Here is a 16,084-nt window from a genome sequence, read left to right as displayed (position 1 = left end):
TTAGCTATCTGTCCTAAAGAAAACCCTCAGGACTCGCTCCCTGATCTGCTTGGTCCTGACCCCATAAATTACAGGATTGAAAGCTGGTGGAACAACTACATACAGATTAGCCAAGAAAATGTGGATATATTGAGGAATATTGTGGCCAAATCGATGTGTCAAGAAAGAGAAAAAGGCTGGAGTGAAAAAGGCTAAGATAACACCAATGTGGGAGCCACAGGTGTTGAGAGCCTTGAGTCGAGCCTCCTTGGAGGGCAAACAGAAGACAGCATGGAGGATCCTGACATAGGAGAGAATTATAAGAAGCACATCCAATAATAAGAGAGAAATGTTGCCAAGGCCAAATAGAATGTTGACTTTGATGCTGGCACAAGCCAGACGGGCAATGCCCATGTGTTCACAATAGGTATGAGGGATGATATGGTGCCCACAGAAGGGCAGCCTCAGGAGGAGAAACACCAGTGGGATCACCATGCAAAGACTCCTCAGAATAGCAATGCCTGCAATGATGATGATAATTTTGCTGGTGAGGATCATGGTGTACCGAAGAGGTTTACAAATGGCAATGTAGCGGTCAAAGGCCATGGCCACCAACACAATGCTCTCCATGACAGTGAAGAAATGGATGAAGAACATCTGGGAAAGACAGCTTTCAAAAGATATATCTCTGAGGCTGAACCAGAAGATGCCCAACATTTTTGGGATGGTGGCTGTGGACAAGCCCAGGTCAATGCAGTCCAACATGGCCAGAAAGTAGTACATGGGCTCATGGAGATTATGCTCAGTCTGGATCACAAACAGGACAGCAGTATTCCCCAGGAGTGCAACAAGATACACAAATAAAAAGGGAAATCCGATCCAGAACTGCACATCTTCTAGCCCTGGAATACCCAGGAGGAGGAACGAAGAGGGATGGAACTGGGTGTCATTAGGTGTAGCCATTCTTTCTGGCATAACTTTTGCACAATTCTGTTGTGCATATAATCATTGACTTCTCATTGGTGAATTCTTCTCCTCTTTTCCCTTTATTCAGATTCCTGGTAAAATGTAAAATAGCAAGGTAACCTTTCTTTGTTTCTACTCAGAATTAACATAAACTATTTTCCTCATATTCTGCTAGCCCTGCTTAAGTGTAAAACAGCCTCAGAATCAAACTGACTCTGCAGCCACTTCCCGTACTAGAAAATGTTAGACATGAAGAAGGAATAGGAGAAAACCATCTCTCTGCTATACAGAAGTTCATAATCAGAAATTTATATAAAATCAGGTTGGAAAATAAAGTTCCAGGCTCTGCATATCTGGTACTTTTAAACACACTTAAAGTGCATGGTGATTTTTTTTAGTATTTATAATCTCAACTATTCCCTTATTAGGTACAGGCAAACAATAAAGGTAAAATGTTTAACTGTGTATATACATGTACGTAAGCATTTTCGCATATGCTAGTGAAACTAGTGTCTGATTTTGAGAACAAAAACAAAGATCCATGCTTCTTTATTCACATGTATTATAAATGGTCAGCCACATAAAATTCTTAATTATAAAAGTTCTTTAAATGAAGAAATTAAATAAGAAGCAGACCAGCAACTAATTTCAATAGTGTTTCAGAAAACACCCTCCCATTCAATCATAATTGGTTTTGAAATAAAAGAAATTGTAACAATCACTTTGAAAAATGAGAAAGAAATAATTGTCAGAGTATTTTCACTTATATTTAAATGAATTCAAAAAATACATTAATATAAAGTTATTATTTGGAGAGTCCAAACAATGAAACTCATTAAATAAATTCTATAAGGATGGGCCACCTGGAGACTGGACAGTTTGTGTTAGACAATTTTCAAATATTATATCAAACTTACATAGAAAGGGAGAACTCAGAAAAACTTTACCAATTTATCTGGGATATTAGTGTCTTTATAGATGCTTCCCTGTTCATTGCACAGAAGAATTTCAAGGGACTTTGTTTTGAGTACTCTTAACTATGGGAAAGCTATAAACTCATTTATAATAAATTAAAGATTTGGAGCAATCAGTATAAGAAACAGTTATTGGGATACCTGGTTGGCTCAACGGTTGAACATCTGCCTCAGCTCAGTGTGTGATCCTGCAGTCCTGGGATCGAGTCCCACATCAGGCTCCCTGCATGGAGCCTGCTTTTCCCTCTGCCTGTGTCTCTGCCTCTCTTTCTCTCTCTTTTTCATCTCTCATGAATAAACAAATAAAATCTTTTTTTTAAAAAAAAACAATTATTACTGAGCAAATTAAGTGATTGACTGTGATGTGTACAATGCACAGAAAAATTCCATTTAAATTTAGGGAAGATGTGGGCACTGAGGGAATTCAGAGCTGAATGGCACTCATCAGAGATAAATACATATGAAAGTTAGTACACTCTGCTTTAAACCCAAAACAAAACAAGTACCTGGAAAACAACTGCAGCCATTTGAAGATAATCACATTTAGCAAAATAAAATAATTTGGGAAATCCTTTCTGGAAAGAGAATATATATGTAAATTTGGCTTACTGAGGCTGAGGAAGGATATCTTCGAAATTCTCAGTTGGTTAATGAGAGAGTCAAAGATAAAAATGTAATTCTGTTTTTCACTGGAGAATACACAAGGGAGGTGGAAGAGTACATTTCACAATTTATCCCATCAAATACCTCACAGGTCAAATATATGTCAGCCATGATTAGGCAATTAAAATGGTAATTTGAATAAGACCTGTCACATACTCTCAAGAAGACCACGGGGTATCTAGATGGCTCAGTCAGTTAAGCATCTGACTCTTGATTTCAGTTCGGGTCATGATCTTAGGGTCATGAGATCAAGCCTTGTGTAAGACTCCACACTCAGCACAGAGTCTGCTTGTCCCTCTCCCTCTGCTCTTCCCCCCTGATGGTGCGCTTTCTCTCTCTCTCTCTCTCTCTCTCTCTCTCTCTCTCTCTCTCTCTCATATAAATATATACATACATAAAATATTCAAAGAAAAAAGAAGACCCCCATGTAATGAGGAAGATACATTTCCAAAGAAAAAAATTGAAAATTGCATGGCTAATGTTATGACAGGAAAATAGGTACACTGGTGAATCACTGACCTCTTCTTTTGAAACTAATAATGCATTATATGTTAATTAGTTGAATGTAAATTTTTTAAAAAAGGAATATGGGTACAGTGCTGTAAGTTTAGTGATGGGTCAATAAAAGCTCCATAGAGAGGTTAGAGTATGCTAAGACTTGCACAACCATTTAAGACAAAGGGGAAGGAAAAAGAGAAGAGGGAGGGGAAAAGGGAGGAGGAAGAGGGAAAAGAAGAAATTTTCTTCAAAATGGAAAGAACGGGAACACATGGGTGGCTCAGCAGTTGAGTGTCTGCTTTCGGTTCTGGGCATGATCCTGGAGTTCCAGGATGGGGATTGAGTCCCACATCGGGCTCCCTGAAGAGGGTCTGCTCTCCTTCTGCCTATGTCTCTGCCTCTCTCTCTCTCTGTCTCTCACGAATGAATAAATAAAGTCTTTTTTGTTTTTTTAAAAAGGAAAGAAAGCATAGTGGCCTGCCAGAACATAATCCTATAATCTTTGTCCTCTTTATGACTTTTTACAGAGATTAAGTAGATTTATAGGGGTGTATGTGATGGGGAACAGAGGGCTAGCTGAGGACAAAGGACAAGCTGATATCCCACTAACTACCCCACCCAGGGTGGGATATTTGTGACATTATTTAGGAAGTTTCCAATTGTCTAAATGTTAATGCCTTGCTAGAGAGAAAAGCAAGCTTTAACTTGATAATAGCAAGGCCTCCAGTACCTTGTAAATCCTTCCTAGCATATGAAAATCCTTTTGAAATCTCCCTTTCCCTTATCTCCCCCATCTCCCAGGTATATAATCAGCCACTTCTAACAAGCCCAGGGCAGCAGCTCTTCCAGCCCATGGGTCCTGTCGCCATGCTTTAGTAAAACCACTATTTTTCACCAAAGACGTCTCAAGAATTCTTTCTTGGTCATTATTGGCTCCAGACCTCACCTATATTCCCAAACTTCATCATATGGACTCTTCAGTGCTCATTATCTCTTAGTTACTTTTAGAGCTGCATAAAATACAAACAAAAAATAAATTATACCATATCCCAGATCCCTAGAAAATCAATTTATTCCACTTACAATTGTGGATTTTCCAAAAGATTTTTTAAATATTTATATGAGAGAGAGAGAGAGGGAGGCGCAGAGGAAGAGAATCCTCAAGCAGACTCCTGCTGAGTGCAGAGCCTGATGACTTGGGCTTGATCTTATAACCGTGAGAGATCATGATCTGAGCCAAAACCAAGAGTCAGATGTTTAACCAACTGAGCCCCCCAAAAGATTCCTTGTAAATGGACCTTCTTTTCTTCAGAGAAAACATAATTTCTAAGTCTACAAATATTTCTGAAAGCACCCAGTCACTTAATTCTACAACTGTGTACAGATCTATTATTTCAACGTTTATTTATATAACCTACAGCCTGGATTATGTTCAGAAAGAAGACTAGATTCCAGTCCTTCCTCTCCTATTTTTTTTTAATCATGAGAGATACACAGAGAGAGAGGCAGAGACACAGACAGAGGGAGAAGGAGGCCCCATGAAGGAAGCCGGACGTGGGACTCTATCCCTGGGTCTCAGAATCATGCCCTGGGCCAAAGGCGGTGCTAAACCGCTGAGCCACCAAGGCTGCCCTTCCTCTATAAATTCTTAATTCTAAGGCCCTCCCTGGAATTCTCCAGCAGTCATTTCCTCAACCTTAAATCTTCTTTCTCTGCCATATTCCAGTTATCTCCACCACAGTCCACATAAACGGCTCATTCCTTGTCACGTATCTGAAGAGGGTGAGAAGAGATAATATGGATGCTCTCATTTAATCTCTACTAAACCCTTAATCTCATGGTTTTTACAAAAGTACCCCTTAAGTCCATGCTTCATAAATAACTTCACAAATTTTTGCATTCAAAAATATATTTGATATTCTTTAGTTACTTAGTACTTTTTAGAAGAAATATAGTCATCCCTTTCCCTTTTGCTATCATATTTGACATTTATAGATGGATTCAGAAACAATAGCTAAATGGACACAGGATATATCAGTTCATTTTATTCCTCATTGGCTTTGCAGTCGTATTGGTTTTGCCTATGAGACTTTAGTTGGTCATAGGTATACACATATTTAGGAAAACTATTTTATTTATTTAGAAAATCATGAGCGTAGTCCTGGGAAGTCATGAGTGTGATTGTGCTTTACCTCTTCATACTTTGACCTGACTTCCATCTATCTATACAGATTTGGCATAGCCCTTTACCCATCTCTTCCACTGTATTCCACACTTTAATCTTGATATGACTTACCTTGATGTCTAAATCTCTAAGAAGCAACACTTTGTAACACCACATGGTGTCTTTGTGGAGCACACTACTTAATATGCTGAAGAGAAAGTATTTATGTTTTTTTAAAGCCCTGCTTCCCTCGTGATAGCTATTATTGTATCTTTGAGACTTTAACATGGTTTAATTAATAGCCACTAGGGAATCTCTTTTGCAAACTCTTTATCCCTACATTGAGACTACAGGACAAGGTTTTTCCATTGATTCTGTATTTTCCTAACTAATCAATCCTTTTGCCAAGATGATATAATTGTATGATTTCTTCTTTCAAAATTACATTTTCTGCTGAGTGAAATAAGTCAATTGGAGAAGGACAAACATTATATGGTCTCATTCATTTGGGGAATATAAAAAATAGTGAAAGGGAATAAAGGGAAAAGGAGAAAAAATGAGTGAGAAATATCAGAAAGGGAGACAGAACATGAAAGACTCCTAACTCTGGGAAACTAACTAGGGGTGGTGGAAGGGGAGGTGGGCGGGGGTGGGGGTGACTGGGTGATGGGCACTGAGGTGGGCACTTGATGGGATGAGCACTGGGTGTTATTCTATATGTTGGAAAATTGAACACCAATAAAAAATAAATTTATTAAAAAAAAGAAAAAAAATTACATTTTCAGAGCCACTATTAGAAATCTAGTTTATTAGCCTTGATCTTTTCTTATATTTTTCATTATCATGTCCACCAATCCTTTCTCTCTCTCCTCCTCAGTTCATCAGTCTCTCTCTTTCCTTTGCTCTCTCACTCCTCCTTATAATAATATTCATGTTTTTACCATTTAAACAATCTTCCTGATACAGTTACTCCATTGGATGAAACTCTGCTAATCTATTCATCCTCTTCCTTCTTTATTCACATAACCCAATTTAGACTTCTTCAGATGGCCAGTTGGCCTTTGAAGTGTTCTTCAAAGCCACCTCCCACCACTCACTCCTTCCTTCATTTCATTCTAGCCACAGGATACTTGGTACCTTTTCTCAAATATTATTAGGTCATTTTCATCCCAGTTTTTTTTTTCTTTTCTGTTTACACAACCTGGAACACCCTTTTCTAATGCTTTCAAAAGTCTTATTCTCTCTTTTCATTCCATTTTTCCTCAAATACACCTGCCTCAAAGAAGCCCTTCATGAAATTTGTATTTAGAACTCTATTTCTTTACTTAGCCTGCTAATTTTGCTAGAATACATTTGTACCTATGTAAGACTATATTTTATTCATTCCTTTTTTTCTCATTCTCACAAGGTTATTGGTTCCTAGAAGGCAGAGACCATGAATATCATCATAGTTGTATGCTCAGTCACTAGAGGAGTATCTGGAACATAGTGATTACAAAATAATATTCCTCAATGAATAAATAATAAAACAATGCCAAAGAGGGGAATGTTAACATATTGGAATATACTCTTACTACTTGCTGTCTTCTCAATGTCTTAATGGGCCACCTATTCTCATAACTGAGTATGAAGTGATCCTTTATTCTTCTCACTCTTTTTCATGACTTCTCTTGCATGTCACAATATTGATCACTCTCTCCTTCATAATATTACATCCTCACCAAATTTCTGAAAGGAAATTTTATAAGATGGACAGTGTTAAGGAGATAGATGGTGGTGTTGGTTGCAAAACATTAAAAATGTATTTAGTAACACTAAATTGTACACTTAAAAATGGTTATGTGCATTTTGCCAAAATAAAAATGAAGGGATAAAAGGTAAGAAGTATGAGATAGTGAGAGCCATAGTCATCTCAGTGTTCATTGGGGGACACACACCACAAAGAAGCCACATGGCCATTGAAAAGCCTCATGCACTCTCAAGCTATTGGTCCATATGTACTTTCCTTTCCTTGTGGGTATATCTAGGAAACAGCTCATTGTTAGCCCCTCTCAGGGGGAGTGGACTAGAGGGAGCAAAATAAGTTGCTCAAAATAAAAGCTGTCACATTAATAAACAAACTTGGATTTTATAAGAAGCAGATAACCATGTCCAGAATCAGGTGCAGCTAAAATGAGCTTTACAAAGAAGTCACACTGTCACTTTATCATTAATCAAATCTATCATCATTAATAAGGGAATAATGAAATTTTCTGTATATCCTAATGTGACTCAATATTGAGCTCAGAGCACCACTTATAGAGTATTCTTAATAAGAGGTCCTTAATCCATATATAATAAAAAATATAAAAATATGATTTAATACATAGAAAACTACCTAGTGCCTTCAACAATTTCACATAGATACACAAAGACACATACATATACAGAGGCACATATAGAGGAATAATAGCTATATTGCAAAAATACGTTTTATAGATAAGTCTACCAAAGTATTTAGGGGTGCAGTATCATAATATTATTTACTTTAAAAAGTTTCAGAAATTACATGAATATTTACATGTGCATGTGTGAAACATACATGTGAAAATACTAATAACTCTTGAATGTGGGTATATGGTTGTTTGACTCCCTATTTTTCAACTCTGTATGTATGACAAATGTTTTATAAAACATTTTTATTTAAAACAATTTTTAATTATTTATTCATGAGAGACACATAGAGAGAAAGGCAAAGACACAAGCAGAGGGAGAAGCAAGTTCCCTGTGGGGAGCCTAATATGGGACTTGATACCAGGACCTTGGGATCATGACCTGAGCCAAAGGCAGATGCTCAACCACTGAGCCACCCAAGTGCCCTTTTTTTCTTTTTAAAGATTTTGTTTATTTATTCATGAGAGACATACACAGAGAGAAGCAGAGACATAGGCAGAGGGAGATATAAAACATTTTTAAATGACAAAGCACTACTAATTTTTTTTGAGATACTGAGAAAATAAAATAAGAAAAATTGTGTATTAGTAGACCTGTTATGAAACAACGGAATCAAGTTAACAATTATTAAAAGGAAGAGACATAAGATACATACAAATCAAGAATATCCACTTCAAAATATAACTTCAAAAACATTTGAAGCAAAAAGTAATCAACAGGCAGAATGACTAAAACAAGTGTGGATAAGGATGCTGAGAAAGGGGAACACTCTTGCAGTGTGGTGGGAATGCAAACTGGTTCAACCACTCTGGAAAACAGTATGGTGGTTCCTTAAAATGTTAAAAATAGAGAGCACCGGAATGGCAGAGTCGGTTGAGCATCTGACTCTTGGTTTTTGGCTCAGGTCTTGATTTGAGGGTCATGAGATCCTGCCCTAGATTAGATCTTAAGACTTTTCCTCTTTCTCTGCCCCTCCCTCTGGGCATGTGCTCTCTCTCTCTTTCCCTCTTGCTCTAAAATAAATAAATAAATAAATCTTTTTTAAAAATTGAAACTTGGACTACCTTACAATCCAGCAATTGCACTACTGGGTATTTAACCTAAAGAATACAAAAATACAAAAAATAAATTAATTTAAAAAAATAATACAAAAATACTAATTCAAAGGGATACATACATCCTGATGTTTATAGCAGCATTATCAACAATAGTCAAATTGTGGAAAGAGCACAAGTGTCCCTTAACAAATGAATGGATACAATGGAATATAACCCATAAAAAAGAATGAAATCTTGCATTTACAACAACATGGATGGAGCTAGAGAACATAATGCTAAGTTAAATAAGAGAGACAAACACCATATGATTTCACTTATATGTGGAATTTAAGAAATAAAACAAACAAAGGGGAAAAAGAGAGGCAAACCAAGAAATGGACTTTCAACTACAGAGAACAGATCGATGGTTAACAGAGAGGAGGTAGGTGAGGGAGTTGGGTTAAATAGGTGATGGAGATTAAGGAGTGCACTTGTGATGAGTACCGGTTGATGTATGGAATTGCTGAATCTCTATATTGTACACCTGAAAGTAGTACTATTACACTGTATGGTAAATAATGAATTTAAATAAAAACTTAAAATAAATCAATAAATAACAAATTTAAAACAAAATAGATGAAAAATAATAAATATGAAATTCACCTTAATGAAATCGAAAATACAAAATAATCTGTGGATTGAGATTAAATATACAAAGTATTATAAAAAATGAAGATCTCAGAAATATGTTTTTCTTTCTTCCACCCATTTCTATACAACTAATCTCTTCTTGCACTCTAAAATTCACTTGAAGATATAAAATAATGTCAATTTCTGAGGAAGAAGAGTTTTATGTTCATCTTCAGAGACACTGTAGTGAGGAGACAGATGATTGTTTCAGATGAAAGCACAAAATGCAAAGGATAAGGTACCTGATCTCACATAAATAAATGAATAATTAAGGAATTTCTTCACAGTCAGGGGTTTCCCAAATAGAAAAACACTGCCAGAATTCTGGAACTGACAGTAGTAATTCAGGCTCAAGTATCTGAGTATCAATCCCTCTCTAGCCCATTCGTTACGATGCCAAAATAATTTTCTAAAATTTAGGTCAAATTACCTTTGCTCTCTGCTTAAAGGGATAGTTAGGTCTATATCATCCACAGGGATAGGTACAGTTCAAATTTATCAGCTTTGCTTGTAAAGGTATCTATCCTTTGGCCAATGCCAGCATCTAAAAACTCACCTGAGAGAATCTATCTTTACATCAATCAATCCATCAGAAAAATCCTTGAACCTGCAGTGTTATTTCATATTTCCTCAGCCTGGAGCACCCCTCTCCTGCCAAATTTTCTCTGTTCCTCATTACCACCATTAGAATGTTTAGTGACCATTTATTTATAATTTTACCAGAATGGTCATAATGTCCAAGAATGCTTCTCAATGATTCCTAATAAACTCTGCATACCACACCTAGCCTGACACATATTCTATTTATATTTCTGGTTAATATATGTTATTTGCCTCTTCCCCATTAATAAATGTTGTGCCCCAATAAATCCCATGGGTTTAGAATTATTTTGGAGAAATAATTCATTCAGAGAAAAATCTTGTCGTCACAATTGAGATGTGCTGGTTGAATGGCTGAGACATAATTAATATACATTCAATCCACACCAATTTAAACACCATCTGCTCTTTCTATGAACACATCAACAGAATCATACTTAAAGACACACATAAGCACTCATACATGTACAGCGAACACACATTTTTAAACTGTTATAACTAGCAATTCTGAGACAGAAAGACAAAACAAAACCAGAGGAAGATACAGAGACAAAAACAATAATGAAAATGTATTTGGGATCTCTGGGACTTTTCTCTGAATGTGATTCAGAAAGAACATGTATCTACCAATTCATTCTTGCAATCCTTTTTATTTATCCATTTTACTTTTCACCAGGTGATTTCTTTCTCTTTTTTAATAATAAATTTATTTTTTATTGGTGTTCAATTTGCCAACATACAGAATAACACCCAGCGCTCATCCCGTCAAGTGCCCCCCTCAGTGCCCGCCACCCAGTCACCCCCACCCCCCACCCACCTCCCCTTCCACCACCCCTAGTTCGTTTCCCAGAGTTAGGAATCTCTCATGTTCTGTCTCCATTTCTGATATTTCCCACCCATTTCTTCTCCCTTCCCCTCTATTCCCTTTCACTATTATTTATATTCCCCAATGAATGAGACCATATAATGTTTGTCCTTCTCTGATTGACTTATTTCACTCAGCATAATACCCTCCAGTTCCATCCACTTCGAAGCAAATGGTGGGTATTTGTCATTTCTAATGGCTGAGTAATATTCCATTGTATACATAAACCACATCTTCTTTATCCATTTACTATCCACATGCCTTGATAACCCTTCTCCCTGTACCCTCCCCGACCAGGCTGAGCTCTATCTTTCTCCAAATTCTTCTGTAGCTGCCACTTCCACATAGGTTCTTTTAGAGTAGACTCAGTCACATTACCATGGTCTGAGAATATTCTCTAAGAATGGAACCATCAAGTACTTCCACAATCTCCCAGCCTAAACTTCATCAATAACTGCCTGTTCTGTGTCACTGATCCAGCTCTAAGGAGAGAAGATTCACATAACACTTAGAGCCAAAGGAGTGAGATGTTCCATGTCATCGCTCCCTGAAACCTACCACAGGAAAAGGACAGAAACTGAGCCTAAATACTCACAAGTATTTGGACAGAGGACAGGGATGCAATGATCTAAAAATGCCTTCTAGTCCCCCTGTTCCTCACACTAGCCTCAGCATTGGTCTCTGCCAATTCCATTAGTGTTTATCTTACTTCCCCCTCAGGTAGCCAATTTGTGATTTGGAATTTTTGACAACTGTACCAAGTCTGGTTTGGCACACATTCCTATTAAGGACACTCAAAAGCAAAGAGACATAAATGAAGCTGTTTTCAACTTCCCATTTGTGAATTAAAGCCTTGTGGCTTCTGTGTTTCCAGGGCAGAGAGTGCTCTACTATTTTATAGTGTCTATGGTTAAAAGGCATAGATATTTCTGCACAGTGCATCCTGCTTTCATCTGGTCATCTAATAATTTACATAATGACTGACTGCTTCAGGAGATCACTGAATCATAGTTGAATTAAGTATTTTACTTTATATATTCCTCAGCATGCCACCAGTATAGTCTACTGCCTGTTTCTTTATCTTAACTATATAAAAGGCATAGAAAGTAGATATAAAGAGCATTTACTCAAGATATTCTTAAAACAGTCTTCCTCCAAAATCTTACAGCCTTCCATGAATGGAACAGTTAATGGCCACACCTTTCAAAAAGTTTATTCCTCTGAAATTTTTATTTCTCTAAACTAATTCAGAACTAACTTTCCTAATATAAGTACTTAAAGACAATAGATTGTGTCTTTAACTGTTTTAATGGTTTAAAATAGACACATGTAACATTCCAAAATTTAATATAGATGGATAGATTATATTAACTAAATATAATTTATAGAAATAGTTCAATAAATTAAATATATTAATTTCAGAATGCATAAGCCAGTCTAAGTCTCCATTATTTTCTTTTTCTTTTATTTAATTTCTAAGTTCATGATTATGCTGGCTTCTCTATATACATGAGGAGAATGATATAACTACTGAGGATTGTAGTGAGCACTATATGCATATACGTTTATAAAATAATGTATTGACATCTACCTCTATATATACTGCATTCACAATGCATAGGTATGTTATATTAGTGTAAGATATTATTTTTATACTTCTAGCTACCACATTACTTCTTTATAACCTATTAGATATTATCAATGGTAACCTACATTTTGTTCAATTAATAAACCCCTTGGAATATAGGAGGGTTGAAACTTGAAAACATCTCTTTGGCTTATATGACAACTTCCTACTAATGATGGAATGCATTTGAATAAATCATTTATGGTTTTTAAACATAAATATATCCATCTCAAAAGTGGAGGAAGTGCTATATATTTTAAAGTAGTATCTTGAGAATCCAAAAAATATAAATGGAAATACTTATAAACTAGATTTGTATAAATTTTAATATCATCACCAACATTCTATTATTTCTATTAAAGTTTCAGTTTCTGGGTAAATAATATTATTGGTCTTAATATTCCCCTATATCTCTTTCCTACTGGGTTAGACATAAGGTAACTCTACTTTTTATAATGCAGGACACATGAAATATAACAGACCTTCCAAGATCTCTGACTGATTAGCTATCTGTCCTAAAGAAAACCCTCAGGACTCGCTCCCTGATCTGCTTGGTCCTGACTCCATAAATTACAGGATTGAAAGCTGGTGGAACAACTACATACAGATTAGCCAAGAAAATGTGGATATATTGAGGAATATTGTGGCCAAATCGATGTGTCAAGAAAGAGAAAAAGGCTGGAGTGAAAAAGGCTAAGATAACACCAATGTGGGAGCCACAGGTGCTGAGAGCCTTGAGTCGAGCCTCCTTGGAGGGCAAACAGAAGACAGCATGGAGGATCCTGACATAGGAGAGAATTATAAGGAGCACATCCAATAATAAGAGAGAAATGTTGCCAAGGCCAAATAGAATGTTGACTTTGATGCTGGCACAAGCCAGACGGGCAATGCCCATGTGTTCACAATAGGTGTGAGGGATGATATGGTGCCCACAGAAGGGCAGCCTCAGGAGGAGAAACACCAGTGGGATCACCATGCAAAGACTCCTCAGAATAGCAATGCCTGCAATGATGATGATAATTTTGCTGGTGAGGATCATGGTGTACTGAAGAGGTTTACAAATGGCAATGTAGCGGTCAAAGGCCATGGCCACCAACACAATGCTCTCCATGGCAGTGAAGAAATGGATGAAGAACATCTGGGAAAGGCAGCTTTCAAAAGATATATCTCTGAGGCTGAACCAGAAGATGCCCAACATTTTGGGGATGGTAGCTGTGGACAAGCCCAAGTCAATGGAGTCCAACATGGCCAGAAAGTAGTACATGGGCTCATGGAGATTATGCTCAGTCTGGATCACAAACAGGACAGCAGTATTCCCCAGGAGCGCAACAAGATACACAAAGAAAAAGGGAAATCCGATCCAGAAATGCACATCTTCTAGCCCTGGAATACCCAGGAGAAGGAACGAAGAGGGATGGAACTGGGTGTCATTAGGTGTAGCCATTCTTTCTGGTGAACTTTTGCACAATTCTGTTGTACATATAATTATTGACTTCTCATTAGTGAATTATTCTCCTCTTATTCCTTTGACTAGATTATGGCAAAATGCAAAAGAACATTTTGATCTTCTCCCATTCTAATTCAGAAAGGAATTAAGTAATTATTTTAGTCAATGATACCATATTATATACTTCAAAATTGCTTAAAGACTATATCTTAAATGTTCTCACCAAAACAAGCAATTGATAATTAAGTGATATGATAGAAGTGATAGCTAAATCTATGGTTGTAATCATACTGCAATATATAAATCCATTGAATCAACACACTATGCACCTTGAATTTAGTTTTTTTATGTCAGTTATATTTCAATTCTTTTAAGAATGAAAGGAGATTAAAGACACTCTTCACTTTGTGCTCTTCTCTCCTGAGCATCACACATTACCAGGAACAAAATGAGTCTTAATCTGCTGCCCCTATCCCTAATAAGAAAAGCAACATAAAGACAAGAGGGCAGAAGAACATCCTCTGTACAGTTGAAATTCAAACTCTGGAGTGTAACCAGAAATAAACAGGAAAGGTTAAATTCCATAGATTATGTATTTGATTGAGTCCACATATTTTTACTTAATGTAGATAGTGCTTTCTTTGGTAATTATAATCCCAATCATTCCCCTATTTGGGAATCTAAAAACCCGAAAATGTAGTGTACATGATTCTGTGTTTATGTGTGCATATGTGTGTTTATACATTTTATGGGTGCTTGTGAATATTAGGTGGTCTGGTTTTTAGAGCATAAGAAACCATTTGTTTATTCATATGCTTGAAAAAATTCTACCACATAAAAGTTCTTAATTTAAGAAATTCATAAAAGAGGAACTAATTAAGAAGAGACAGGACAAAAAAAGAAGAGACAGGACAGCAAATAATTTCAATGTCATATTTTAGAAAACAACTCAGTTCCCATCATAATTTGTTGTTGAAAAAAAAGTTACCTATTGGATTTAAAACATAAACAATGACTAAGAGGAGATATTTGACAAAAAGTGTTTTGTAATGATGATGAAACTAAATTGGGAGATTATTTTGATCTAGAAAAACTTATCATAAGTAAAAGTATTCAATAAATAACATGTCTAGATATAAGCCATCTGGGGGAAGGAAGATGAAATATTCTGGGCTGGAGAACTTTCAAATTATCTCTCCCATATATCCATGGGGGGAGAGCAGGAGCATCTTAGACATCCTAAAATTCAGTTTCTACCAAGATTCTACCCTGCCACTCATGTCTTTACAGATGTCTCCCTTAAAGTAACATTGAAAGAGGAAGTATCAAGTGATTTTGTTTTATAGCACTCATTCAGAATATGTGGGAATTCTGAATTTATTTATAGTAAATTAAAAATTTTAAACAAACAAGGAAGAGTTTCATTACTTCACAGTTTATTTGGGAAAAACTAGTCATATAGAAAATTTAGAACTGATTGTGACGTGTCTAACTGTGCAGAAAGCTTTGATTCAACTTTAGGATTACTTGGGTGTTGGTATAGGTCAGAAATGACAGACATCCATTACAGACAAATGCATATAAAAGTCAGTACATTCTATTTTAAACCCATGCCAAGATAAATACCTTTCTAACTGCGCCTAATTGAAATCTATGAAGAGTAGTAAAGAAAGAGAGAGAGAGAGAGAATTTCAAAACTGGGGAAGTTTTCTCAGGAAATAGATATTTGTATGTGCATACATGTGTAAGTAAACATAGGGCTAGGGAGGAGATAATTGAAGTTCTCAATTTTGTAATGTGTAACTATCAGAAGCAATTTTCTGTCTTTCATTAGTGGAGAATATACAGGTTAAGTGAAGAAGCGTTCTTCACAGTTTATTCCAACAAATATTTAGGAGATCCTTTATGCACCAGCATTGATTAGGAAACTTGTCACAAGCCCTCAAGGAGGCCATTAAGTGGTAAGGGAGATAAAATTCTAAAGATGAAATTTAAAAATTGGATAGCAAGTGCTATGTTAGAAGTGTGTACAGAATGTTGTGGGTGTGGAGGTGGACCAAGAAAAATTCCATAAAGAAGATTAGACTAATGCTAAGACTCACAGAACAATTATTCAGCTAACAAAGAACATAAATTTTGTT

The 16,084-nt window shown here is 36.3% G+C and overlaps 2 protein-coding genes across 2 annotated transcripts; both read right to left on the bottom strand.

Annotated features, from left to right (window-relative positions):
• LOC112910892 (olfactory receptor 52E8-like) lies at window positions 1–954 on the bottom strand. The gene has a single exon (XM_025987211.2). It carries the CDS (start codon window positions 952–954, stop codon window positions 1–3), a length of 954 nt encoding a protein of 317 aa, XP_025842996.2.
• Window positions 955–12,998: 12,044 nt separating this feature from the next.
• Window positions 12,999–13,943, bottom strand: LOC112910895 (olfactory receptor 52E8). Its single transcript, XM_025987214.2, has one exon. It carries the CDS (start codon window positions 13,938–13,940, stop codon window positions 12,999–13,001), a length of 942 nt encoding a protein of 313 aa, XP_025842999.2. The 5' UTR covers window positions 13,941–13,943.
• Between the last annotated feature and the right edge of the window lie 2,141 nt (window positions 13,944–16,084).

This window comes from Vulpes vulpes, chromosome 11, assembly GCF_048418805.1.
Source record: "Vulpes vulpes isolate BD-2025 chromosome 11, VulVul3, whole genome shotgun sequence".
Taxonomy (NCBI): domain Eukaryota; kingdom Metazoa; phylum Chordata; class Mammalia; order Carnivora; family Canidae; genus Vulpes; species Vulpes vulpes.
The sequence above is the reverse complement of the archived record's forward strand: the minus strand, read 5'-3'. Positions and strand labels throughout refer to the sequence as shown.

Coding starts and splice junctions, on each gene's coding strand:
- LOC112910895 (XM_025987214.2), bottom strand. CDS start 13,940: ATGGCTACACCTAATGACACCCAGTTCCATCCCTCTTCGTTCCTTCTC.
- LOC112910892 (XM_025987211.2), bottom strand. CDS start 954: ATGCCAGAAAGAATGGCTACACCTAATGACACCCAGTTCCATCCCTCT.